At 61.4% G+C, this 25,075-nt stretch overlaps 1 protein-coding gene across 1 annotated transcript in view; it reads right to left on the reverse strand.

The window, feature by feature from the left end:
* PPM1H (protein phosphatase, Mg2+/Mn2+ dependent 1H) overlaps positions 1 to 25,075 on the reverse strand; it is a 73,157-nt gene that overhangs the window by 23,234 nt on the left and 24,848 nt on the right. The window contains 3 exon segments of the mRNA XM_037515104.1: positions 492 to 604; positions 6,162 to 6,503; positions 14,631 to 14,796. Coding sequence (XP_037371001.1) covers positions 492 to 604; positions 6,162 to 6,503; positions 14,631 to 14,796 — 621 coding nt within the window.

Raw genomic sequence — 25,075 nt, forward strand, 5'->3', positions numbered from 1 at the left:
AATGAAAGCGAGCACGCCGGGGCTGGGGAGAGTGAGCTCAGCCGCGGTCTTCGGCCCAAAGTCCACCCCGAGGCACCCAGAGGGGAGGCGGCTGCGGCCTCTAGGGGAGGGACATGAAAGGAGAAACTTCTGGGCTCCCGGGAGGGGCTTGTGCAAAGTCACTGAGCAGAAGTGGAGCCCGCTGGGGTGTCCTCCTGGGCCCCCATTCAGCACCCCCTCTCTCACGTTATGCCTCTGCCACGTCTGCATGAGAAACCGGTTCAATGTCAAAGCCGCTCGCGCCGACCAGCCTAGGCCAGTCCCAGCAGGAGGCGCCGGTGTGGACGGGTGGGGGGGGGGTCACCTCCGCCTGCAGCTCAGCCCGATTCTGCTGCCTCAACTTCTACCCGGATGTAGCGGAAGACCCAGCCCCACGCACGGGTATTTTATGGCTCATCGGGAAGAAAGCGACCAGCAGGCGCCAGAAGACCCGCCGCCCGGGGCCCGCTCACCTGCTGTCCCCGGCGTTGGCCACGTACAGCTTGCCCAGGAGGCAGACCACGATGAGCGCCGTGCAGCCGCCCGAGATGTTGTACGAGCTCCGCTCCCGCTCGATCTGCAGGTCCTGCGGGGGAAGGGGAGGCCGCATGGAGGGCGCGGGCCCCGGCATCAGACGCCCCCGCGGCCTGGCGCAGGCTGGGGGCGCCCCAACGCAAGGACTCGACAGCCCTCGGCCCTCAACGGACAGCAGCACTCGCGCCACCCCCAGAGGGCGCGGGGCCCCGCGGGACGAGCCGCGGCCGCAGAGGCAGCCAAGCCCGTGGCCCCGGCCCGGGTCTTCGGCCCCAAGTCTCCGAGGAGGGCCCGGCGGGCTGGGCCAGAGGGCGGCCTGAGACCGTGTCCTCCCGCCGCCGTCAGCAGCCAACACCCCGCCTTGCTGACCAGGAGCCGCCCCCCGCCCCGGCTGACCCGTCTTCCTCCTGCCTGACCGTGCCGGGCGCCTCCACCGGAAAGGCCGACACCGGGGCTCCGCCTGGGCCCAGCAGCTGACACCGAGCCTCCCCTCGGTCGCGTCGCCGACCTCGCTGCTGGGACGCGGGGCGAGGGGCCGCCCGCAGTTAGCCGGTTGGGGGCCCGGCTCCCACGCAGCGCTGCCCCCCCAAGCCTGCGCTCCCCCCGGCCGGGGGACGAGAGCGACAGAGGCCTGGACTCCTGTGAGCCCCGGGACACAGACCCGCAGGACCGAGGACGAGCAGCTGCCGGTGTCGTGACAGCGCCGCGGCCGCCAAGAAACCTGAGCTGGTCGGTAAGCGTCAGGGGGTGAGGTCAGCGAACCCGCACTTGTCGCTAGTTCCAGCGCGTCCCCCGCCCGGCGCGCTCGGCTCCTCTGTTTCTCCTCAGATCAGCACACAACCCGCCCCGCGCGGGGCTGCCTCGTGGCTCACCGTGGTTTTCCAGGACGAAAGTGACCAGCAGACCCCAGACGTCTGCCCCCCGGGCAGGGGGTACTTTTTAAAAGTCAATGAAATTATGGGGACAACTGCCAAATGCTCTACCAGTAGCACCAGTTTGGAATGTTCCCCATTTTCATTGCCAGGGAACCCCAAGACAGGAGTCCAGGATGACCTGCTAGCAACACGCCTGGACGCCGCCGCCTTTTCACATGTGACCCCTTAGAGACTCAAATGTCCGGGCTCAGGGCCGGGCCACGGAAGCCTCTGCTCCCCCAAGAGCCGGCGGTTCTCCAGGCCGCGCCCCGCTGAGCAGGACGCGTCGCCCTGAGCCATGGCTGCCAATTCTGCATCTAAGCCGGGCTTATCTTTAAGGCGGAAACAGGTCCAATTTTCCTAACTTGGGGCTCGGGGGCTCCCCTCTGCCGCGGGTGGACGCTGTGACGGAAGGAGACGAGCGAGCAGAGACGCTGGCAGGCAACGACTTCGGCTCGGGAGGGCTGCGGTCGGGCCGAACCGCAGAGAGGCCGCCCCGGCAGGCCCCGGGGTCGCTCCCGCCCAGGCCAGGCTGCGTGGCGGGAGGGAGCAAGGGCCGGGCGGTTTCGGCGGGACCCGGCGGCCCCCTGGTCGAATCACGGGCCTGAGAGCGGCTGGCGGGGTCGGCCACGGATGCTGACTGCGCGGGCTCTGGCGGGGGTGGGGGCGGGGGGCTGATCCGGCTGGCCCCGAGCGCGAGCCAGTCCCGCGTCGCGACGGGGAGGACGCGCTGGGCGCTGCCCGCGGGCTCGGGCGCAGGTGGGGCCGCGCCGGCCCCAGTCCCCTGTAAACGCGGTCGCGCCCGCAGCCGTCGGGGCTCGCAAGCCGCACCGAGCTCCCCAGGCAGCCTGTTCCCCACCTTCGGGGGGTGAACCGCCCGAGGCGCGCGCCAAGCCGAGGGCAGTCCCCGCCGAGGGCGCGGTGAAAGGAAGACACGTGGCCGCCGCAGGGTGAGAGCATCGCCATGGCCCTCCCTTCGCGACACGCGGGCTCCCACGACACTCCGCACGGCGGCGAGGCCGTGGACAGCCACGCTGCCCGGGGAGGGAGCCCTCGGGCCGGTGGGCGAGACGCCAGCTCCGCGGCCGGCTGCGGGGAGGTTCCTCACCGAGGCTCGGCTCAAATTCCCGCTGACCCCGGACGGGCCGGCGCCCAGCGCGGCCTCAGGGAGGGGGAGCGGCGGGGAGACCACGCCGGGACGCAGGGACGCAGGGACACTCCTCTCAGCCACGGCCACGGCCGCGGGCCGCACGGCACAGAGTCACGACAGGTGCCCGAGCTCGGCTGCGCGCCAGCCGGGTCCCGGGGCGCTGGGGGGAGGCGAGGCCTCAGGCCGGCGTCCCTGAGATTCTGGTCCTTGCGGCGGCCCTGGCTCACTTCCCACCGGGGACGCGGAGGACGGGCTCACGGTCTCGCCACGATGCAGACAGACCCGAGAGGACACGCGATGAGGAGCCGCCGCGTGAGCCTGCATCCGCCCGCGGGCACGGGGCCTACGGGGGGCTGGCGGGCAGGGGTCACCCCCGCCCCGGCCGCGCCGCGCCGGGCAGCCCGAGGTCAGAGCGGGCGGGGAAGGCCGAGCTCGCCCAGACGCCCGCGGGGTGAGATGGACTGTGCTCCCCCTCGCGCCGAGAACCCCCACCCCGCCTCTGTCAGGGTGGATCTCACCACTGGGACGTACTTTTCCCCCAGAAATGGGTAATGTTTACTCTGGGGTGGAGTTTTTGAGTCTTTTTAACCCGTTCTCCCTCTTAGGGGTGATATTTCACTACCCCTACTTAATGCTATTTAAAAATCTTTTAAAAAGAGAGAGACTGGGCCTCCCCAGGGGCGCAGCGGGTGAGCGCTGGGTGGCGAAGCTGCCCGCAGCCTCTGCAGCGCCGGTTCGATCCCCGGCTGCTCCCCGGCCACCGGCGGAGGGAGGGTCCCACGTGGCGCGCAGACCTCTCCTGCCGCCCGCTGCTCCCCTCAGCAGTGTATTTCGTCAGTCTGCCTGTTCTGCTCCCTGCTCTGGCTCTGGTGAATTCTCTCACCCTCCCGCGCTTCTGACGGTACCCAGTGCATGTATAAATAAATAAATAAATCTTAAAAATAAAAAATAAAGAGAGCGAGAGACCGCACACGTCCATACTGATATAACACCTGACACAAACATCCCAGAGAGACCTGATCTTCCGCGTGTGGGCCCGGGGGGCCAGAAGATGCCGCCTCGGGACGGCAGCCCGACGACTGAGCAGGCGCTGCGGGAGACCCGGGGCGGGAGAGGCAGCTCCGCTCCCCCCGCTGAACGCCTCCAAGGGCAAAGCCCAAACGAAAGGCACCGTTGCCTTTAAAGACGCTGGGAGTCCCGCTCTGGACGTGAAGGGGCGGCTGCGGGCGGCTGGCGAGGCGAGCTGGCAGCCGGGTCGGGGACGGGTCCGCGCCGGGGCTGGGCAGCGGCAGAGAGAGCCGCAGGGCCGCGCTGCGGACGCGACTCATCTCCTTCCATCCCGAGTCCCGTGCGGGTGACAGGAACGGCCAGACGGGCAGCCCGGGGCACGCGGGGCGGGGGCGGAGGCGGGCCGGCCGCCGGCAACCGTGGGAGGGAAACCGCAGGAGTGGCCGGGAAACCGACTCTTGCCTCTGCGGGGCGGGAGCGGGTCGGGGGCAAGACGGGGGTCAGGAGCACTCGGGGCCTTCCAGGAGCCGAAGCGTAGCTGGAAACCCTCCCTGCCCAGCAGCTCGCGTGGGGGAAGGAGAGAGCAGGCGGCGCGAGGCGGCAAAGTCCTTCCAGAAACTGAAACCGAGAGCAGCCGCAGTGGTTCTGTGCCGCGGCCCGAACTCCCGCGGGCCAGAGACGAGGCGGGCGACGCGGCGGGGCAGGTGCAGGCTGGGCGGCTGCTTGGACAAGCGCGAGGCTCGCAGCAGAGGCCTCGCAGGGGCAGGTCCGGCGGGTGGCCCGTGCGGGCGCGAGGGCCGCAGAGGTGGCGCCGGCAGGTAACCAGGTAACCGTCCCCGGCCCTTCCATGAAGCCACCCTGGACGGCGCTGGGGGTCAGGAAGCCGCCGGGACTCCCGCCTCCAGTGTGGTCTCCCCTCTGCTGCCTCCCGCGTCTGTCGGCCTGACCCCCAGCACCCCTTGCCCCGAACCCCCGTCAGCCTGACCCCCCAGCACCCCCTGCCCCGAACCCCCGTCGGCCTGACCCCCCAGCACCACCTGCCCCGAACCCCCGTCGGCCTGACCCCCCAGCACCCCCTGCCCCGAACCCCCGTCGGCCTGACCCCCAGCACCCCCTGCCCCGAACCCCCGTCGGCCTGACCCCCAGCACCCCCTGCCCCGAACCCCCGTCGGCCTGACCCCCCAGCACCCCCTGCCCCGAACCCCCGTCGGCCTGACCCCCCCGCACCACCTGCCCCGAACCCCCGTCGGCCTGACCCCCAGCACCACCTGCCCCGAACCCCCGTCGGCCTGACCCCCCAGCACCACCTGCCCCGAACCCCAGTCGGCCTGACCCCCAGCACCACCTGCCCCGAACCCCCGTCGGCCTGACCCCCAGCACCACCTGCCCCGAACCCCCGTCGGCCTGACCCCCAGCACCCCCTGCCCCGAACCCCCGTCGGCCTGACCCCCAGCACCCCTGCCCCGAACCCCCGTCGGCCTGACCCCCAGCACCCCCTGCCCCGAACCCCGTCGGCCTGACCCCCAGCACCCCCTGCCCCGAACCCCCGTCGGCCTGACCCCCCAGCACCCCCTGCCCCGAACCCCCGTCGGCCTGACCCCCCCGCACCACCTGCCCCGAACCCCCGTCGGCCTGACCCCCAGCACCCCCTGCCCCGAACCCCCGTCGGCCTGACCCCCCAGCACCCCCTGCCCCGAACCCCCGTCGGCCTGACCCCCCCGCACCACCTGCCCCGAACCCCCGTCGGCCTGACCCCCAGCACCACCTGCCCCGAACCCCCGTCGGCCTGACCCCCCAGCACCACCTGCCCCGAACCCCAGTCGGCCTGACCCCCAGCACCACCTGCCCCGAACCCCCGTCGGCCTGACCCCCAGCACCACCTGCCCCGAACCCCCGTCGGCCTGACCCCCAGCACCCCCTGCCCCGAACCCCCGTCGGCCTGACCCCCAGCACCCCCTGCCCGAACCCCCGTCGGCCTGACCCCCAGCACCCCCTGCCCCGAACCCCCGTCGGCCTGACCCCCAGCACCCCCTGCCCCGAACCCCCGTCGGCCTGACCCCCCAGCACCCCCTGCCCCGAACCCCCGTCGGCCTGACCCCCCGCACCACCTGCCCCGAACCCCCGTCGGCCTGACCCCCAGCACCCCCTGCCCCGAACCCCCGTCGGCCTGACCCCCCAGCACCACCTGCCCCGAACCCCCGTCGGCCTGACCCCCAGCACCACCTGCCCCGAACCCCCGTCGGCCTGACCCCCAGCACCACCTGCCCCGAACCCCCGTCGGCCTGACCCCCCAGCACCCCCTGCCCCGAACCCCCGTCGGCCTGACCCCCCCGCACCACCTGCCCCGAACCCCCGTCGGCCTGACCCCCAGCACCACCTGCCCCGAACCCCCGTCGGCCTGACCCCCAGCACCCCTGCCCCGAACCCCCGTCGGCCTGACCCCCAGCACCACCTGCCCCGAACCCCCGTCGGCCTGACCCCCCAGCACCACCTGCCCGACCCCGGCCCCTCCGCGGCGGCCCCCGCCCGGCACCTACCATCTCCTTGAAGGCGCTCTCCAGGGCGCCGACCACCAGGCACTCGTGCGGGATCTTCTTCTCGGTGAAGAAGCGGGACGGGGGGGCGCCAGGGGAGCCGGGGGCGCCCACACCTGCGCGCAGGGACGCGGCCCGGGTCAGCGTGCGCCCGGCCGGCGCGCCCTCCCGCTCCTCGCCCAGGCAGGCGGGCGGCAGCGCGGCCACGTTGCGCAGGATGTCCACCACGTCGCGCAGCTGCTCCGCCACGTGCCGCTGCAGCAGGCGCGACGCCACCACGGCCGCCCCCGAGCCCGCGTGCCCGTCGAACAGCGACCAGTAGTGGCAGGACACGCCCTCGGACTCCTGCGGGGAGAGGCACGGTGAGAGGCCCCTCGGGGCGCCCCCGGGAGGGGGCCCGGGGCTCTGTCTGCGCAAAGGGGGGTCACGACGTGGCAGGAGGACCCTGGGGCGGCACCCCAACGTGTCACTGCTGGTGGCCCCCCCAAAGCCGTCCTCGCTGACCTCAGCTCCCTGACTTCCCCACGCAGACAGGAGTGCCCCATCCCAGCCGCGACCCCAGCGCTGCGCCTCCTGTGAGCCACCCCGGGGAGGTCCCTGGCGTCTTGGGAGGACAGGTCAGCCCACTGTGTGGGTTCCTCGAGGGAAGGGCTCGGGTGACGCCCCGTTTTCTCCATCCCGAGCGCCTGAGGCCGTGTTTTCCCGGGGACGCCCAGGGGCCACCGGGACGCGGGGCTCCTGCTCCTGCCCTCTCCGCTTTCGGGCCCAGCCTTCCCGGTGTCCGGGCACCCCAAAGCCCAACACCTGCCCACCCCGCGCAGCGCCTGCCGAGGGGCTTCCAGACTGTTTGGGACGAACCACGCCACGTTCCCGGTTGCGGGAGAGGGAGCGGCCGGCCTGGACGCAGCGGGGGGGACGACACCGAGTCCCGGCGGAGCCGGCGCCGCGCGGGCCACCCGGCCTCCCTCCCCAGCCGCCCGCGGCATCCGACCCCAGCATCCGCCCGCGCCGAGGTCGCCCCGGGAGTGCCGTGGCCTCAGGGCCGGGCCCCGCGCCGACCCGCCCACACCAGCGCCCACGCGACGCGGAGCCGAGGGCCCACGGCCTCCCGCTGCCGGACTCGCCCGTCCTCGCTGGGGCCCGCGGCCCGGGCGTCCGGCGCCAACACTCCGTGCAGCTGGGCCCGTTTCCCCCGGGACGGCCCCGAGTGGGGCGCAGGGCGCGCGTGTGTCGCCGCGGCTCCTGTCGTCAGCGCGGGCCCCGGCTCCGCCCGGGGCTGCAGAGGGGGGTCTTTCTCTCTTATGTCGGACAGCGCCGAGCGGCCCCTCCGGTGCACGCACCAGCCTCCTGCCCCGCTGCCCGCGGCCGCCACTGGCTCGTGTCACGATGCTGCAGGGGGACCGGCCGCCACCGGCCCACGAGCTGCCGCGCCAGCCAAGCACCATCCTCGCCAGCGGCGCGGCCGCAGAAGGGGGGGTTTCTGCCCGGAGGCCGCCCGAGTGCGTCTGCCCCGCGCGTGCTCCCGTCCCTGACTTTCCCTAAACCCAGGCACGTCTCTAAGGAAGCCGCCGCGGGGCAGGGAGGGAACCGGACCAGCCTGGCCGGGCCCGGGCCCAGATCCCGGTGCGCCCGGTGCCGCCACACTTGGCCGTCGGGCTTCCGAGGTCACCGCCCGAGCCGCGCGGCGCCCCAGGCTGGAGCCTCTGCGGTTGTGAAGGCCCCTCCGAGAGCTTTCCGGCAGGAACGCGGCATTTCCCGCAACAAGGCCAAGCGGTCAGCAGCCGCCACGGCCACAGCCACTTGACAAAGCAGCCGAGGAACGTTTAGCCCGACAAGAGGAAACTCGGCTGGAGGAATTCCAGGGCCGACGCCAGGCGGCCCCAACATTCTCCTTCTCAGAACACCGCTGCTACATAAACCCTCTTTAAAGGGGTGCAGGCCGGAGGTGTGGGGGCTGAGAGGACTCCCCGGAGACAGGGCGGGGAGCAGAACAGGCGGATCCACTGAGATCCACTGCCGAGGGGAGCAGCGGGGAGGCAGGAGGGGTCTGCTGTGCCCTCTGGGTCAGCTCCCTGGCCGGGGATGGAACTCGCCCTGCAGGGGCTGCGGACAGCTTCACGGTGCTGAGACTCAACCCCTGCACCACCAGGGAGGCCCCTGCACAGCTGATTTTTTTAATGGGAAAATAATTTTCACAGCTAGAACTGGTAAAACGAAGAAAGCGTGCTTCTTAAAGCTGGAATAATCCGGCACTGCTTGAGGCAGGAGGCCAGGCCATACCTGTAAAGCCACCACCTCTGCAGACGGGGCCCGGCCTGCGTGTTGTCCAGTTCCCGGGGGTCCTGGGGAGCAGAGAACGGACTCCCGGGAGTGACGGCAGGGGCTGCCCGGCAGTCAAGAGACCCACCTTCTCGCTGCAGCTGCTGCGGGCTCACTGTGCGGCCAAGGAGGCGGCATCACAGCTCCCCCACAGCCCAGCCCGCTGCGAGCCGCGCTCCTGCTGCTAAAATGGCACCTTCGGGATAACAGCCTGTGGTTTCACTCCCGTGGGAGTCAGAGACACAGAACAAACCTCTAGATGCTGACGACAAGCGGTTACCGGGGGGCGGGCGGGGTCCTCTGCCGGTGGTGGATGCAAACCCGCCCTTGGTGGCAGGGGCGGTGCGCACAGCCCTCAAGGGGTGAAGCTGCACCTGCCGCGCGGCGTGGCCACCAGTGTCCTCGGCCGGGAGGCGGCCTGGCACGTCTGTGCAGCCCACGGAATGCGGGCAGGGCCTGGCTTCCCCTTCGTGCCTGCAGCTCCGTCTGCAAAGCCCTCCCCCGCCCCTCCCAGGTGGCCACCCCCCAGCGGGGCACACGGAGCTCAGGGGGGTCAGAAACAAGAAGAAAATTAGAAATTCGTTCCTATTTGGTCACCGAAAGCCAAGAAGCTAAGCTGGGCTTGCCTTCCTGCTCCAGACAGACACTGGGCCCTCGCGGGTGAGGCCCCGTCCCGGTCACCACCCACCTGGAGCTCTGCCGCACCCCTGAGCTCTGGCACGCGGGGAGCCGCTGCTGGCCTTGGGGGTTACGTGACTAAGTTTTTAACTAAACTACCCCTCATGGAGTAGACAACAGGCTTTTATAAAATCCCTGCAAAGACACCGCTGACAAAGACACGAGCCGCGAGGGCGTGCCGCGGCCGGCGGTGCTCCCCAGGGACGGCCGGCTGGTCCTCCCTGACAGCCTCATCTCCAGCCGGAGGACCCAGGCGCCCCAGGAGACTCTGAGGCACAGAAGGACACTTGCCGCCGCCAGGGCTGCTGACTGTGCCTTGAGGTGTCAGCTCACGCGGCAGAGTCTGCCCAGGAGACGGTGAGTGAGCCGCTGCGCACACGCAGGACGCCGCCTGGCAGCAGCCACCGCCTGGCAGCTGCTGCTATTTACGAAATTGCCTGTGATCCTTTTTGCCTTGACATTATTTTCCAAGTTTAAAAAATGCTTGGTGGTGTAGGCCCATGACTGTGACGTGTCTGCGGCGGCATGGCTGTCTCCCGGGAAAGGAGCTAACAGCGGGGAGACTCGCTCAGGAAGCTGCCCACGGCCGAGGCCGTCGAGCAGTTATGCAGCTTCTCAGTCAGCAGGGACGACTGCTAAACAGCTCTTAAATAAGAAATCGTAATAAAAAGAAGAAAAGATTTAGTCTCGCATTATGTTGACATTAGATGTGTCAACATTCGGCATGTTGAGTCCTTCACTCCTGACTTTTCCAGAGAGTTTGACCCGCCGCCTGGCCTCCACCCAAGCGCTACCTTCCAGCTCTGTACCTCGGTCTGCGCATCAGTAAAACAGACAACACTACGCACCCCGACATGCGCTACGAGGAAAAGGAATTACTACTGCAAAGCACTGGCATTGGTGCCTGGCAGCTGAATACGTTTTGGTTTTATTTTTTAAATTTTTTTAAGGGTTTATTTATGCACACAAGAGCTGGGGTACAGGCCAGAGGTGTGGGGGTGAGAGGATTCACCAGAGACAGAGTGGGGAGCAGAACAGGCAGATCGACCGAAATCCACTGCTGAGGGGAGCCGCGGGGAGACAGGAGGGGTCTGCTGTGCCCTGTGGGGAGCTCCCGGCCGGCCAGGACTCGAACCCGCGCTGCAGAGGCTGCGGACAGCTTCACAGGTTGTGTCTTAACCCTTGTGCCATCAGGGAGGCCCCATTTTGTTTTTCTTTAAAAAGAAGCAAATCTCAAGAGTTCGCCTCCCTTGCCAACGCTCTTCTCTCACGAGCTGCGGGGAAATCGTACAAGTAAAACAAGAAATTTCTGCCTCGGCACCATTTATTTTCCTTTCGCCTTAACATTTGCCACGGCGGGGAACCAAGGATGGGAGCGAGTCTGGGCTGCTCTCTCCGCTACACCTTGGTCAAATCTGGTCTTCGGAGGAAGCCAACACCCACCGAGGAGAGACCTGGAAGGTTCCTCTCCCCATATGAACCTGGACGATTCCTGGATGTGGCGTCGCCCGTCCTCATCACCGGCCGGAGTTCTAGACCTTCGGGCAAAGAGGTAGCGTCTCGACAGATACCCTTGCCCTCCCGCTTCAAAGACTGAGGAGACAAATAGAAATGCCATGTTTTCTTGCCATGCGGGGGACAGCGGTCTTGACTACGAGGGAGAATTCAGAGTAATAATCACGACGAGAGGCACCAAGGGCCACCCTTACTGTTGTTACAGCCACACGGCAGGAGCAGCCGCCAAGGAGGGCCAGAGTCCAGGAGGGAGGCCACTGTGGAGCCTGAAGCAGCCTTTGTTTACCATTCCGGGTGCGAGCATCCTTCTAGAGAGAACAGATGGAAAGAGGTGCAATTCTGCAGCTCAGAGAACGCAACCAGTCCCTTCTCATTGCCATTCACCTCTCCTGCCCCGCCGTGATCCTTTTGCCTCGACCCCCCCCAGTCTGCCCTGTCCCCCGCTGAGAAAGATAATCAGCTTTCCTCGCCCCTGCTGATGAGCCTGGCGTGGACACAGCCCTCGCCTGTTTCTGTAATTAGCCCTGAGCGGACGCGCGGCGCGCGCACCTGTGTGTTCTGACAACAACATACGGGCGCCCCGGAGGAAGCGGACTCGGATGCGGGAGGCGCAAGATCGCCTCAGCTGGACACAGCCTGCTCCACAGGGAGTCGGATGTGGGGGAAACGTGCCCTGTCCCCCACCCGCTCACCTGAAGTCAGGCTAGGCGCCGAACCCCAAGGTTGCAAGGTGCCCCCCTTAGCCATGGGCTCCTCCCTCCTCAGAGAAGTCAGCATCTCTCTCCTGGATGACCCAGTGCTTGAGAGCTGAGAGCGAAAGCTCGGGGAAAAGCTGTGTTCTCCCGGAACGGCAACCAGGGCGACAGACTTTGTGAAACCCAGCTCGCCGAAGGAAAGAAAACCCAGCCATGGAGACGAATTCCCGTACATCTTGACCGGGTTTGTTAAAAAAGGCTTCGGTCTGCCGTGTCCTTTGGAAAGACGAATGCTCTGGAGCCCCTTCTCCCCAGCCACCCACTCTCTGCCCAAAGAACTAGAACCACGGGAGCGCTGACAGCTTGCACACTGCCCTGGGGGGCCAGGCCTAGCTGCCCAGCGACGGGCTCACGATGCTTTTCCCACGAATTCCCCGATGTGGGACACGCACAAGAAAAGTTCCCCCTAACTTGCCACAGAACGCATCCTCCCCGCTGCAGAGACACCCATCAGAGACTCGAAACTCCTCTTTCCCAGTCCTCGAAAGAGGAGCTTGTTAGGGGCCTCCCTGGGGGCACAGGGGTGAAGTGTCAGCACCAGGAAGCCGTTGGCAGCCTCTGCAGCGAGTTCCATCCCCAGCCAGGGGGCTACCCACAGGGCGCAGCAGACCTCTCCTGTCTCCCCGCTGCTCCCCTCAGCAGTGGATCCACCTGTACTGCTCCCCACTCTGTCTCTGGGGAGTCCTTTCACCCCCCCGCATCTCTGGCCTGCACCCCAGTTCTTGTATGCATAAATAAATCTTTTTTTTTTTTAATCTAGATCCATCACCAGATGTTCTGCAGGAGCGACTACCATGTCCTCCGGCACGTCTTCAGGCTACAGTGCCCCCGTGCAGAATCCTGTGAGATGCTGACAGCCGGGTCTTCTCTAAGTCCCGTGACTTCTTTCAAACAATGCTTCGTAAGCGCCTGACTTTTTTTTACTTTACGTAAAGATGGAAACTGACATTCATCTTCTGTTTTCTTTCGTATTCTTGTAAGTAAGGGACGCTTGTCAAGAGCTCAGCCTCACACTGTTGAGCTCAGCCTCAACAGCCCTTCAGCGAATGCCTCACGCGAGCCCGAGAAGCGGAATGCGGCCCGGCATTACTCCAACCACCTCAGAAAGTTGTCATTCGTTTTAAAACAGGAGATAAAACAGACTTCTCTGACGACAAGATCACCGGCACTAGTAGGGGGAAACGAATCTCTAGGAGCTGGCGTGAGGGCTGGCTCCACGTTGACTTGAAATCTTTACGACAATTCACAATCATCTACAGTAAGGAAAAATCATCTCATCGCTCCCCGCACACCCACCGTCACTCAGCATAAGAAAGATCATCAGATATAAATGAAGCTCCACCTCCACGGGGCTCCCCGGCCATCCTAGGACTCCTCGTATACACAGTATTCTCAGGCTAATTCCTCTTCTCATCGGGAGGTTCATGTCACCGAGCTCGGTAGCCGAGGCGGCAGGTGGGAGCAGGTGTCTCCACACAGGGGCCTCCCAGGCCCAGCACCGGCCGGGCGGAGTCCGGCTCCATCCTGAAGGGCTCGTGTTCGGCCTCGCTGACCTCCAGGAAGGGATGTTTAGAGGTTGCTCCTGCCTCCATTTCCAGGAGGAACTTAGCAACGGGAAAAATGTCATCACCACCCGGGCCTGGGCCAAATGTCAGCGCTGAGACTTTACGTCCCCGTGCGGGGGAGAAACGCCCCGAGAGCCACGGGACGTCCCCGGCCCCTGGATCCACGCATCTGGGCTGTCGTGACTTTCTGAGCCTGTCCTCAGCACAACTCACTCTTCAAAGCAGGTCTGCCACGCGGGCATGACGAGAGGGGCGCCGCGCCCGCCAGCGCACAGAGGGACACGCGCCACACCCGTGGCTGTGTCCACGGAAGCGAGCAGAAGCGAGACTTCCGAGTGACCACTGTGGGCAGGCAGCAGGGATGCACACAGCGGCTCCACGTCCCCCGCGGGCGGCTGGACCGCACCCCCCCAGCAGCCGCCTCCTGGGCACGGGCGGTGACCGCTACTAGGAATCGTCTTTGCAGCAGGAAAGCGAAGTTCAAAGAAAAACTACCCTAAAGTGAAGTCGCCCGGAGCTGGGCTGCTCTGTGATGTCCGACTCCAGAGCCACCTTTATTCCCCCTCCCTTCTCGTCCTCCACCCCTCAGCTCTTCGGGAGAGGCCAACGCAATGTTTCTTTCAGTCTCGAAAACAAGAATAACTGATGACTGGGCCTCCCTGGGGTGCAAGGGTTAAGGCTCAGCACGGTGAAGCTATGGCCACCTACCGCAGCCTGAGTTCCACCCCGGCCAGGGAGCAGCCCACGTGGCGGGACAGACCTCTCCCGTCTCGCCCGCTGCTCCCTCCCCTCAGCAGTGGATTTCGGTCAAGTCTGCCTGTTCTGCTCCCCGCTCTGTCTCTGGTGAATCCTCTCACCCCCACACCTCTGACCCCAGCTCTTGTGTGCATAAATAAATAGATCTTTAAAAAAGACAAAGCAAGAATAACGCATGAGCATCTACAGGCCGCTGTGGTGTTCTGAGGCCAAACTGAAACTAACAAAACCAATCCGTCCTCTGAGTCCCTCAGCCTAATGCAACGAGACAGCATTTCTCAGCCTATGAAGACATTCCTAGAAGTTTTATCACCTTATAAAAACCCGTCTATAAAAGCAGCCTCGGATTATTACCAAACGGGCACGTTTAGGCCACCCTGCCCCAGACTCCCTCTCTGTGGAGCTAATTAACCCGCCGCCAGCAGACGGGCCAGCGTGCCCGAGCCTCCTCTGCCTGTCTCTTCAGAGCTCCAGGGCTGCCGGCCTTGCTCTTCAGAAACGAGGCAGCGAGAACCGCTCTGAGGCTTCTCAGCAGCCTCTCCTCTGCGGGGCGGCCCCGGGGCGCGGGGCTTGGGCCAACGGCGAGCGGGCAGGGCCCAGCCCCACGGCAGGCGGGCGGTGAGGAGGGGGCCCGGCGGGCAGCGCCCCACGGCCGGAGCCCCAGGGGTCCCAGAGACCATCTCCACAAAACCTCCAGCGGCTTTTTACAGCCCGGACGGCGCACGCACCAGCTCCTGCAACAAAACCCCCGCGCTGGGCGTCACGAAGGCCCAAACGCCAGCTCCTCGCGCGTGGTCAGCCCCCACGGACCCCCGCGGCTGCCCCCAGACGGGCCCGGACTCAGCCCCACGCCTCGCCGCGGGCCGGCAGGGAGGGGGCCTCACCGCGTTCTCCTTCAGCTGCAGCCCCTCCCCGTTGGGGAGCGAGGACCTCCTGCGGGACGAGTGTCTGTTTGGGGTTGGGGGGGCCGCCCCTGCTTTCCTCTTCACCGTGAGCACCTCGCAGCTGGCCTGGTCTTCGTTGTGCGTGCTCTTCCCCGCGTTGATGACCCTGGAAGAGAAGCCAGGAGAGCCGGTCAGCGACTCCGAGGGCTGACCGCTCAGGCCCAGGGCCGGCCGGCGTCTCCCACTGACCCGAACTAAAGCTGCACCTGCTGTGAGGACGCGTGGCCTCCAGACGTGATGTCTGAGCAAACTGACTTTAAAAAAATGCAGTTCCTCTAGCACACACTAAGACACGCACGAACGCGCCGCTGTGCGCAGGTCACCTTCGCACGGACAGGTGCTCTGACGGGTGTGCGACGCCCTGCAGCCACGCGAGGCGACCGCGGGAGTCAGTCGCTCTTTTAGCAAGTGCAACAGAGACAGAGCCGCTGGCTCGGCCACCTCTGCTGCTCTTCTCGGAGTGATGAAGCGCAAAAGCACCGCCGTGCCCTCACAGAGCAAGGCAGGAATTGATAGCGCAATGCAAACCCCAAGGGGACGGAGGCCAGAGCGCACCGCTGCCACGCCCCTCTCGCTTCACACACGGGACGGAGTGCACCAGGCTTGCTCTTTTCCAATGATCTTGGATCCTCTGTCTCTCCTCCTGCGCAGGAAACTCATCCCTCCGCATCCCCGTCTGAGCTGACAAGGCTCTGATTTGGCCCCATGATGATATCACAGTATGTTACACTGCTTTGGCCTAAATGCTACACTTAAAGTGGTTTTTTTGAATTTATTTATTTTTTTATTTGTGCATATAAGAGCTGGGGTGCAGGCCAAAGGTGTGGGGAGGGGTGAGAGGAGTCACCAGAGACGGAGCGGGGAGCAGAACAGGCGGATCTACTGAAACCCACTGCTGAGGGAACAGTGGGGAGACAGGAGGGGTCTGCTGGGCCATGGGGGCAGCTCCCTGGCCGGGGATGGAACTCGTGCTGCAGAGGCTGCGGACAGCTTCACAGTGCTGAGGCTTCACCCCTGCACCACCAGGCAGGCGCTACACTTAGAGTGTTTTAAGCACAGGAATGCTTCAGGAAGACATGCTGCCTGCCTCGGACACCTGCTTCTGGATCAGGACTGAACTCGGGGGGTTTCAGCACCACTTTCTTTTTTAAGTAATTAAGCAGCAGCTAACAGAGATTTCCCAGCAGAGAGCGCTGCTTGATTTCCCATTGGCTGTGTTTTCTTTCCAAAACATCAACAGTGTCACAGCAGGTGGTGGATCAGCATGTGAAGGAGGCAAAACCCAGTGGTGAAGGGGGGAAGGTGCCTTTTTAAGGTAAGGGAAGTGGAAATCACCCCATTTGCTTTAATCTGGCTGTGCACCTTCGTAACAGTTAAAGGCATTTTCCAGACCTTTTAAGTTAAACTCTTATGTTCTGAAACAATTATAGATTCAGGGTTAACTGTGAAAGCAGAGTCCCAAGCATCCTTCGGCCATCAACCTCCCCCCCCCCACACACCCCAGGACACCGCATATAACTAAGCATAGCATCAAAAGAAGCAACTGTCAGCGGCCTGCAGGCCGTATTCAGGTTCCATCATTTTTTCCACATCCAACGGCTTTTAGAATTGGGAACTGCAAAGGCCAAACTATCATCGCACAACACCTGCTCTTGCTTTACAAAATTACATGTCCAGAGTTAAACTGAGACCACAATTTCCATAAAAGTCTTGCTCAAACACACGTTTATAAAAACTACAGCTTACGGCACAGCTCCTCCAGCTCCGATCCCTCCTTTTATAGCACAGGGAGTTTAAGCTCGTGTTGGCTGAACCGGCTCCTCCCGCGGCCACGTGGTGGTAAAGCCTGAACTGAAACTCACTTCGCCCAACAGCTCACTCCGGCCTTCACGCTCTCTGCCAAGGATGTGAAAGGACCATCTTCCCTGTACCTCAGCCTGCTTGTCAGAGGTTTTTTCCTTTTCCAAAATTAAAATAAAATGAATTAAAAAATCCCATATAGCTCTCCATTAGCCAACACATTTGACCACAACCGAGCGAAAACGGAGCCGTGGCTGCTGCAGGGCCGCGCGAGTGTTTCTAGAGCCCTCAGGTGGGCTCCTGTGTGGAGACTGTGAGGCCACATCTACTCTGGTGTTGATCAGACTCTCTGGGGCGGAGGGACGCAGGCAGGGAGAGCTCAAGTTCTCACTTTTTGCCCCACCGCCAGGCTGCCCTCTGGGGAAGCGAAGGCCATCTCATGCGGTTTTGGCATAAAGGCAGTTCTTGAGGTCAGAACAAGGTTACCTACTCGCCCCCTTTACCACTTCTGTTACAGGACAGGGAGAGGGGCAGCCCAAACCCCGCAAACCTGCCTATTCTATGTAGGGTTCTGCCATCCGCCGCATCACACAAAACATGGAGCCAGGAGACCTGGAGGAGGCGCATGGAGCCTAGAGACACGTGAAGAAACTGCGCTTGTCTTTTGGTCGTGGACGGGGTGACACAGACGTGGGTGAGACCCGTGGGGAGGTGACCGTGGCGGTTTTTGTCTTGATGTTGATTTTGCTCTTTTCCTTCCGGGCTTGTCTGGTTGTCTCTGACCCTTTTCTGTGGGTCCCCACTGGAAGATGCTTTAGACTTGGGGCAGGCTTTGGGGCCTTGCTCTGGGCCAATCCCATTTGGATGGACTTTTACCCACGAGGGGACAGGTCACTTTGGGTGCTTGATTTAGAAACTAGACTCTTTGCCTTACCTGTATTGTTTCCTAGTTTAATTAAAGTTCCTTCCCATTAAAGTCTCCTATGTTTTGTGCTGATGCGGCGGATGGCAGAACCCTACATAGGATAGGCAGGTTTGCGGGGTTTGGGCTGCCCCTCTCCCTGTCCTGTAACACTTCCACATCTGCTCCCCGAGTGAGGAGTGAGGTGATTTCCCCAGGTTTCCCAGCCAGGGAGGGGCTCAGGGTGTGGCTCACTTGACCCCCAGCCCAGCCTCTGGCTACACAGACGCAGAGGACGGTGAGGACCAGGAGGGAGGAGGAGTCGGGCAAGTCTGCGCAGGCCTGGATTCCCTCCCTGCTTCAACGGCTACTGCACGGCCCCACAGGGAGCCTGGAAGGAGGCTGAGGCTCAGCTCTGCCGTCTCTGCACAGGCCCAGGCTGAGCCCCGACCAGGGCAGCTGGAGGGGGAGGCTGGACGCACCGCAGGCCTCTTCTCAGGCACCCGGGTTGCTACGGAGCAACCCCGATATTGTATGGAATTAGCTTTAGGACAGCCTTCTCCCCCAACAGGGTGACTTCCCAGGCCCCGCGTCTGCAGTGGACAGCTGGCCAGAGAGACGCCACGACCCGGGGCCCCTCCGAGCGCTGCCCCGGGGAGCTGAGCAGGAGAGTCAGGCAGAGAAGCCGGCTCCTGCTGACCGCCCCTCCACGCTGTCCTCTGTGCCGATCCTGGCTGCTATTTCTGGAATTTGGCATCATCCTGACCACCGGCACCTCGATTTGTGCTGCAGTCAGGTCTTTTTTTAACAACAGAAAAGCATCACTGCTCTTCCACAGCCACGCGCCGGGCTGACTCATCTGCCTCTGCTGTTCGCAGAGTCCACGAAGCCATATAATCACAGACATCACGAACAGGGCCCCTGAAAGGGCTTTATCTTCCCTGCCTTTTAGTGGATATTAAACCCCAAAGCTGACTTGACTTCATCAAGAGACCCTAAACACTATTTTCTACATAAGAAGCCCAGGGCCCGAGGTCACGCAGCGAAACATGGCAGAGCTGTGGACACACTTCGTGCTTCTGGTTCTTTCTGCCCCAGCTCTCGGGCTTATTTTCCTGTCGTGGATCTATTCTTATCAGCGCTTGGCTCAGAGGCTGGACGCACTGACTCATCCGAGCCGGAGAGCCGGCTCTTGCGCGGCCACTTCATCTTGAACACCGTGTGAAAGGCACTAAGGAAAGAGAACACCAGAAATGTCAACCCAGTCAGAAGAGGCAGCAGCAGCCCTGTCAGCCTGGGTGGTCGGATCTCCGGTCACCGTCCAGAAGAGAAAGCCCTGTTGGTCTAGAGTCGCGGCCTTTTCAGGAAGCCCAGCTCTTCCCCCGCATCTGAGCATCTGAACGGGTTTCGCATTCCTTGCCCCATGCGGAGTTGGGAGAAAGACCTGATCCTCCGCAATTGACTTTGGCTTTAAAAAGCTTGACCTCAAGTAACTTATTTTTCCCCTTCCAAGGCAAATGCTTTATTTATTAAAAGTAAATGAAACCTTTCATTCCTCTAAGAGTAAGCTGAGAAAAACTTTGTTTCTGGCAATAAAGTCAGTAATTTTTTTCAATGTAAACCAGTAGCCGCTTTCCCTTCTTGCCTTACGAAGCAGAGATCAAAAAGAACAGCTATGAGATGTGCTTCTTTATCTAAACAATACCCACCCCAGAGGCCCTTTTCAAAGACTTAAAAAGAAATGCTGGCAAACCACAGCCCTCTCTTTGCTGACATTATTTTCCCAATTCCTATGGCGTAAAATATTTTCGCTGACGTGACATTGGAGGTGATAATTCCGAGTGGTTAAGAACACAGGCTACCCCCCCAGAGGGAGCACAGTCAGCGTTGACAGATGTTTGTTGAATGAATGAATGACAGAAATCAAAGCTGCTGCTTCCTAAATGTGAAGAAATAATGTAACATCCCTGCCCTGTAACAGTGACAGTCTCCTATACGTGTTAAAATCTATGTGCCTAGACTGTTTTCAGCATTTTACACGGGATTAACTCACTTAATCATCTTGTTGACTCTATATTGCTACTGCTACCGCCTTTTAAAAGGTAAGTTGCTGCTCATGGATGGCAGAGTGGCTGAAGTATTGATCTTCTGCCAACCTCAGTTCCTTAGCAATGCTGCACGGATGACGTTCTGGGAGTTCGACAATGTGTGTGTGGGGGGAGTGGGGGGTTTTCCTCTTCTAAGTTAAAGAATTGAGTAATTTTAAAGTTAAGATTAAAATTCAGGTGGGAAAAATGTTGGAGGCCCAGGGGCAGACCAGCCGCGACCTCTTCAGTGTGAAAGCTTAGAATTCTTCTGTCTCTGAGAAACGGGAAACATTTGCCCTTGGAAGCCACATGACCACGTAAATTCATTTATGGATTCATTAGCCTCCCAGTCTACCTTCGATTAAATGAAAACACATAGACTTTCCTCCTGCAAAACCAGGTAAGTACAGAACTTTCAGGACTTGGAAGCCCAGCGTCTTGTTTGTTTCGGATACGGCTTGAAGGCAGGTCCTGAATAGCAGGTGTGAGTGCGGCTGTGAAATCTGATCTAGCAATTACGAAACCTATTTAAAGAGAGCAAGTGATTCACTCTGCGCTATTGTCCCATGTGTGTGTGGGAAATCTGTTTCCTTCTTTCTATTGGTGAAATACGCTAGTCACAATTTTTTAAAAAATCATCTGCCTCTGAATTTCAGCAGAAAAGTCCTGCTTTAAATGCAACCATTGAATTATCAAGCATCTGCCTTCTCGTCTGCTCAAAACGATGGGTACGAGGACACTCACCTGGTTGAAAGGACACCTGTACAGGTCCCTCCTCCTGAACAGAGACAAGTCAAGCACCCCAGCATTCTCGAGCAGCAAGTCCTTGTCACAAAGGCCCCCAGCCAGAGGACTTGCCATGGGACCATTTTCACAAGGAGTCATAAAGGACAGGCGGAGAAAGGACAGTCACAGGCCACATTTTTGAAGAATTCTCACATGTGCTGAACGCCGGACAGTGCAACTGGGCCTGACCCAGCATCAGGGGGAACACTTGAGCCTGGGAACTGTCTAAGTTTGTCTTCATGGAGAGGGATCGCGGTCGGGTTTCACGGCCTGTGTGCACACAAGTACCTGACCTGACGCTGAGCTCCCTGAACAAAGATACAGAGAAAGGGATCGACCAGGTCACACGCAGAAGCGAGGGGTGTGTCCGGCAGGAAGGTCATAAAAGGGGCTCTCCCCACACGGGTCTATTTGTAATCGTCCAACAGACTCAGCCAAGTCTCCGTTTCTTTGCCGTTAGCCAATAAAATTTAACTTTTCTATTCTCAATCCTGCTCCCCCCAAATCAACCTGAACCCCGTCTAGTTCCTGGAAACCGAGACAGATGGGAGGTTTTGCGCGTCTGGGCAGCAGACTGCAGTGAACCCTTTTTCTCGCGAATGCCAGGGGCACAGCGCTGGCTGCATCGCGCGGGCAGCGGGTGCCTCCCCCTGGCACCAACAGGTCAAGTCTTCCATGAGCAGAACACGCTGCCCGTCCCCAGAGGCAGCGCACCGAGGAGAGGCCGCAGACGCCGGCGCGGTGGTCAGCCTCCCTCGGCCGCGCCCGTCTCCGCTAACCTCCCGCTCCAGCCGTGGGTTCCGGGGCGGCGCAGGGCAGGAGGCGCTGCTCGTCAGAGAAGGGCTGCGCGCATGCAACGCCCTCGCACGAGAACCACCTCACCACCTGGGCGCGTGGCGGGCACTCGGGTCCTACTTGGTACCGGCACGTCCAGGACAAAGCCGGTGCCTCCTCTGCCGCGCCCAGGCAGCTTCATAGGGAGCGGGACAGAAAAGACTCTCCTTTGCCCTCCTCCTCCCCTCTGCGCCTCTGCCTGTTTCAGGGACACGGGGTCGTGCGGCCGCCCCCGGCACCCACGGCCTGCAGGTGGCAAAAGTCCCGGAACCCAGACCGGGACCTGGAGCAAGGCCGCTGGCACGTCTCGGCCCACCTCCCGGAGTCGCCGCACGCTCGACCCTCCTGGGCCAGCATGGGAGGCTCACGTCACACACGGCATCGCCCGAACAAGAAAGTCCCCCGTGGCTACAAGGCCCCGCCCGGCTGCTCCCCCAGACCCCGTCCTGGAGCTCGGCCTCCTGGGCCTCGAAGGTCAGCCCCCCCGGCCCGAAGACACGCGGGGGGTCTGCTTGGCCGTGTCTCTCGGTTGTGATTGTTCTGTTGCTTTGTTTTCAAAGGAAACAAAGGCTTGAGCCGTTCAGGCCCACATGCCACGCCAAGGTCAGTGCTGCCGGCAGGCGGCGATTCCAGGGCCCGGGAGGAAGCACGTGAGGCCGGCAGGGGGAGGCGGGTGCTGCTGGTTCGTGACGACCGAGAAGCAGACGCCCGGGGCGGGTGGGTCAGCGATGGGACCAAATACAGTGATCGGCTCCTAAAACCCCCTCCTCGGCAGGGTTTCCTGTGATGCTCTGACGTGATTACTGACCACCCCGACAGGCTGGCACAGGAGGACAACTCAATCCCCAGCTCCAGGGGGTGCATGAGCTGCCTTCTGGGTGTGCTGGGACCAGCTCTGACTGAGGAGCCCAGCCTCTGACAACAGCCATTAGCAGAAGCAGCCGGAACATCCGTCAAGAATAACAGCTTCCTCCAGAGGCTTCAGCCAGCCCCGGGCGGGCGGGGAGGCCACCCTCGCCCTTCAGTTAACACTTGGGTGTGAGCAAGGGAGAGAGCAGTGCGGGGAATGCCCTTCGCTCTGCTGCCTGCTGCTTTCACAGGCTGGGGCGACTAGGGACCCACCCAGGCGAGAAGGCAGGACGAACCCGGCCGAGGAAGTGCACACACCGGCCTCCTCGGCACGGGGCCTCGGCCCCTGGGCACTGGCAGGCGCTCGTCAGTCGGGGCTGGGGCTCGCGTCACATTCAGTCCAGACAAGTGGGTGTTTAAAAATTTTTGCCCACAAAGTATTTGTCCACCGGGGACATGGGGAGTTTGGGGGACGTTCTGGGAAACTGTCACGGTGACTGTCCTTTCTTCGCCACGCACACCGACGCCACGAAAGATCCTTCACACCGCGTTTACTCTGCTGATGCGCACACGACGGCCTGGGGCCTTCAGAGCAGGCGCCTGTCACAGTGCTGCTCCCTGGGGACCCCTCAGTCACGCACTGACAGTACCTCTGGGGTTCCTGTTGCGGAGAAACAAGATTCCAGGGAACATGCTGGTCTTCTAGGTTCTTACTCTCACCCACCTCTAGCCTCTGGGCCTGTGGAGTCTCCTGGCAACTATGACTCGGGTCGCCCACCCCCACCTCTGGGAGATGGACTTGATTCCGGCCGTCATTACGTCCGCCAGGCACCAGTCTCCGAAGCGGCTGTCCTCTCCCTGCAGATCAAGGCAACAAGGCCAGACTGACCTCTGCCGACCGTGACGACAGCGGTGTTCACGCTCATGCTCACTCCAAAGGTTTCGGGATGAAATGGAACCCGCAGCCGTCACACAGGAGCGTCACGACCCGGCCTCATCCCTGTCTTCAGCCTCCCCGACTTGCCTCCTCACGCCCCGTTTTCTCAGCCTTAAAAACTGCCCTTCTTGCTACACACAACTTGCTCACACACGCGTCCCCTATTTAGCCCCTTGAATATCTTTGATTTTCTGTTTTAATTGAACGAACCCAAGCTTATTGGATTAAAAACCTGTATCCTTTGAATAAGTGTTTAATATAGAGTCCGAAAGCTTACCACAAGGACACCGCGGGGGGTTGAATTCTGGAAGTTTAGTAACTAGAGCTAATCGCCTCTCGCAGCCGTGGCCCCAGGAAGGGGGAGGCTTGCATCCATCTCAGAAATTGCTGGAAATTCCAGCCCCTAAGTGAGGCAGCTGTTTACCATCCTTACTGCATTTCCATCTAGAGATTAAAATAGACTCATTGTTCCAGAATCCTGGTTTGTAGGAAACAGGCTCTAAAGGGCTGGGAATGAATTTAATAGCAGAACCAGAAGCAGGAGAGAGGAAATCAGGAGGAAGAATTTTTCTTCGTGAAAAATGCCATGAGGGTAATTTTCAATTCATTACATTCCTAACTTGCAAGAGGGTTTTGCGCGCTGGTTGCAATATAAGCTTTCTGCATAGAGATGCAGTGTGGATATGTGGTCAGAATTCATCTGTAACTAATGAAGGCATGAAATCCACACAGCCTACGTTTTCACAATGCTTTCTAACTCATTAACATACTCCTAATGGACTAGAGTCCAAAAGTTTGCAAGATGCCTGATTAATTTAATACATTTTGACCGAAACAGCATTACACCCACTTACGGGCTGAAGGAGACATTCCACTAAGCCCTAACCTAATAAAGCACAATACCCAGTGGCCACCAACGCAACTCACGATGCTGTTTCTATGGAAAAGAACATCCGTAACGCCAACCCCGCTTGTCTGTGACGGTTCTCAAGCTCTCCTGTGCCCACAGGTCATCTGGACAATATCTGAAAACATGGGCTCCTGGGCCCCACACCCCAGAGACTCTGACTCAGTGGGCCCAAGGCAGCACCTGGGGGAAGCTGCCAAGTGGTGGCGAGATGTTTGCTTTGCTAGTGACTCTGGTTATCACCGACCTGGATGAAACCTGGAAGAACCAAGAACTGGAATTCCCTTCAGTGAGGACATGAGCCTCAGCCTCATACCACTGAGTGAAAGAAGAGTTTGTGACAGCCCCCAACCCCCCATATCTAAGACTTTTTTTTTTTGCTCCCTAAGGACTAATTTTTGCATCCTTAGGGGCTTCCTCAGCCCTGTTGAGAATGCACGACATAGAAGATAGAGCCATGCTTTGGCAATAGGGTCATTTAGTGATCAAGTATAATTAATAAGCTCCACGTAGTAAAGAAAAGCGTCGCAGTGATGCAGCTCCAGACCACGCTCCACGCGCTCCCTCGTCATTCCAGGCCTACCTAACGCCACTCCGGTTCTCTCATCCCAGAGAACTGCACTCAGTTGCAGCTCCCATAGATTTTTCTGTCTCCTCCAGAGGCGCCCAGAGAACCCCTCATGTCACAGTGACGTGTTCAGGGACCCTATGAAACTGACAAGCGCCCGGGGAGCACGAACTCAGTAGTGCTCAGCGCAGAAGTTGGTACGTGGGTACAAGGAACATACTTCCTGCTATTAAAGTCCCCAGTGGAAGGAGAGCGACGCCGGTATCATCTCACCCCCATGAGCACGGCAGACATTAAAAGACCCCCAACAATGTGTTGGCGAGGAGGTGAGAGAAAGGAGCCCCGTGACATCTGTGCAAACGTGAGCTGGTAAATCCGTCTGGGAGCCCGCTGGACGTACCTGAAAAACACTAAAAAAGGAAAATCCGCATGATGCAGCTTCCTCCACTCTCGGGCCTCACTGCGAAGACCACGAAACCATCAAGACAATGTCCCCTGCGCCCCGCTGTGTCCACAGCAGCATTATGCACAGGAGTTAGGCCACGGGAACAGCCTAGAGCCCATCAGTGGTCAGAAAACGTGGTGCGGCCAACCGCGGCGTCCTCCACGGGAAGCATAAAAGGCTGCCGTCTGCAATAACGTGGGCGGACTCCAACAGGCGTCCCTGCAGCCAAGGCAGGACAGTAACACCTCGCGGGCACCGGAGACAGTTCAGT

Source organism: Talpa occidentalis, unplaced genomic scaffold (assembly GCF_014898055.3).
Source record: "Talpa occidentalis isolate TD23 unplaced genomic scaffold, MPIMG_talOcc4v2.1 talOcc4.16, whole genome shotgun sequence".
Taxonomy (NCBI): domain Eukaryota; kingdom Metazoa; phylum Chordata; class Mammalia; order Eulipotyphla; family Talpidae; genus Talpa; species Talpa occidentalis.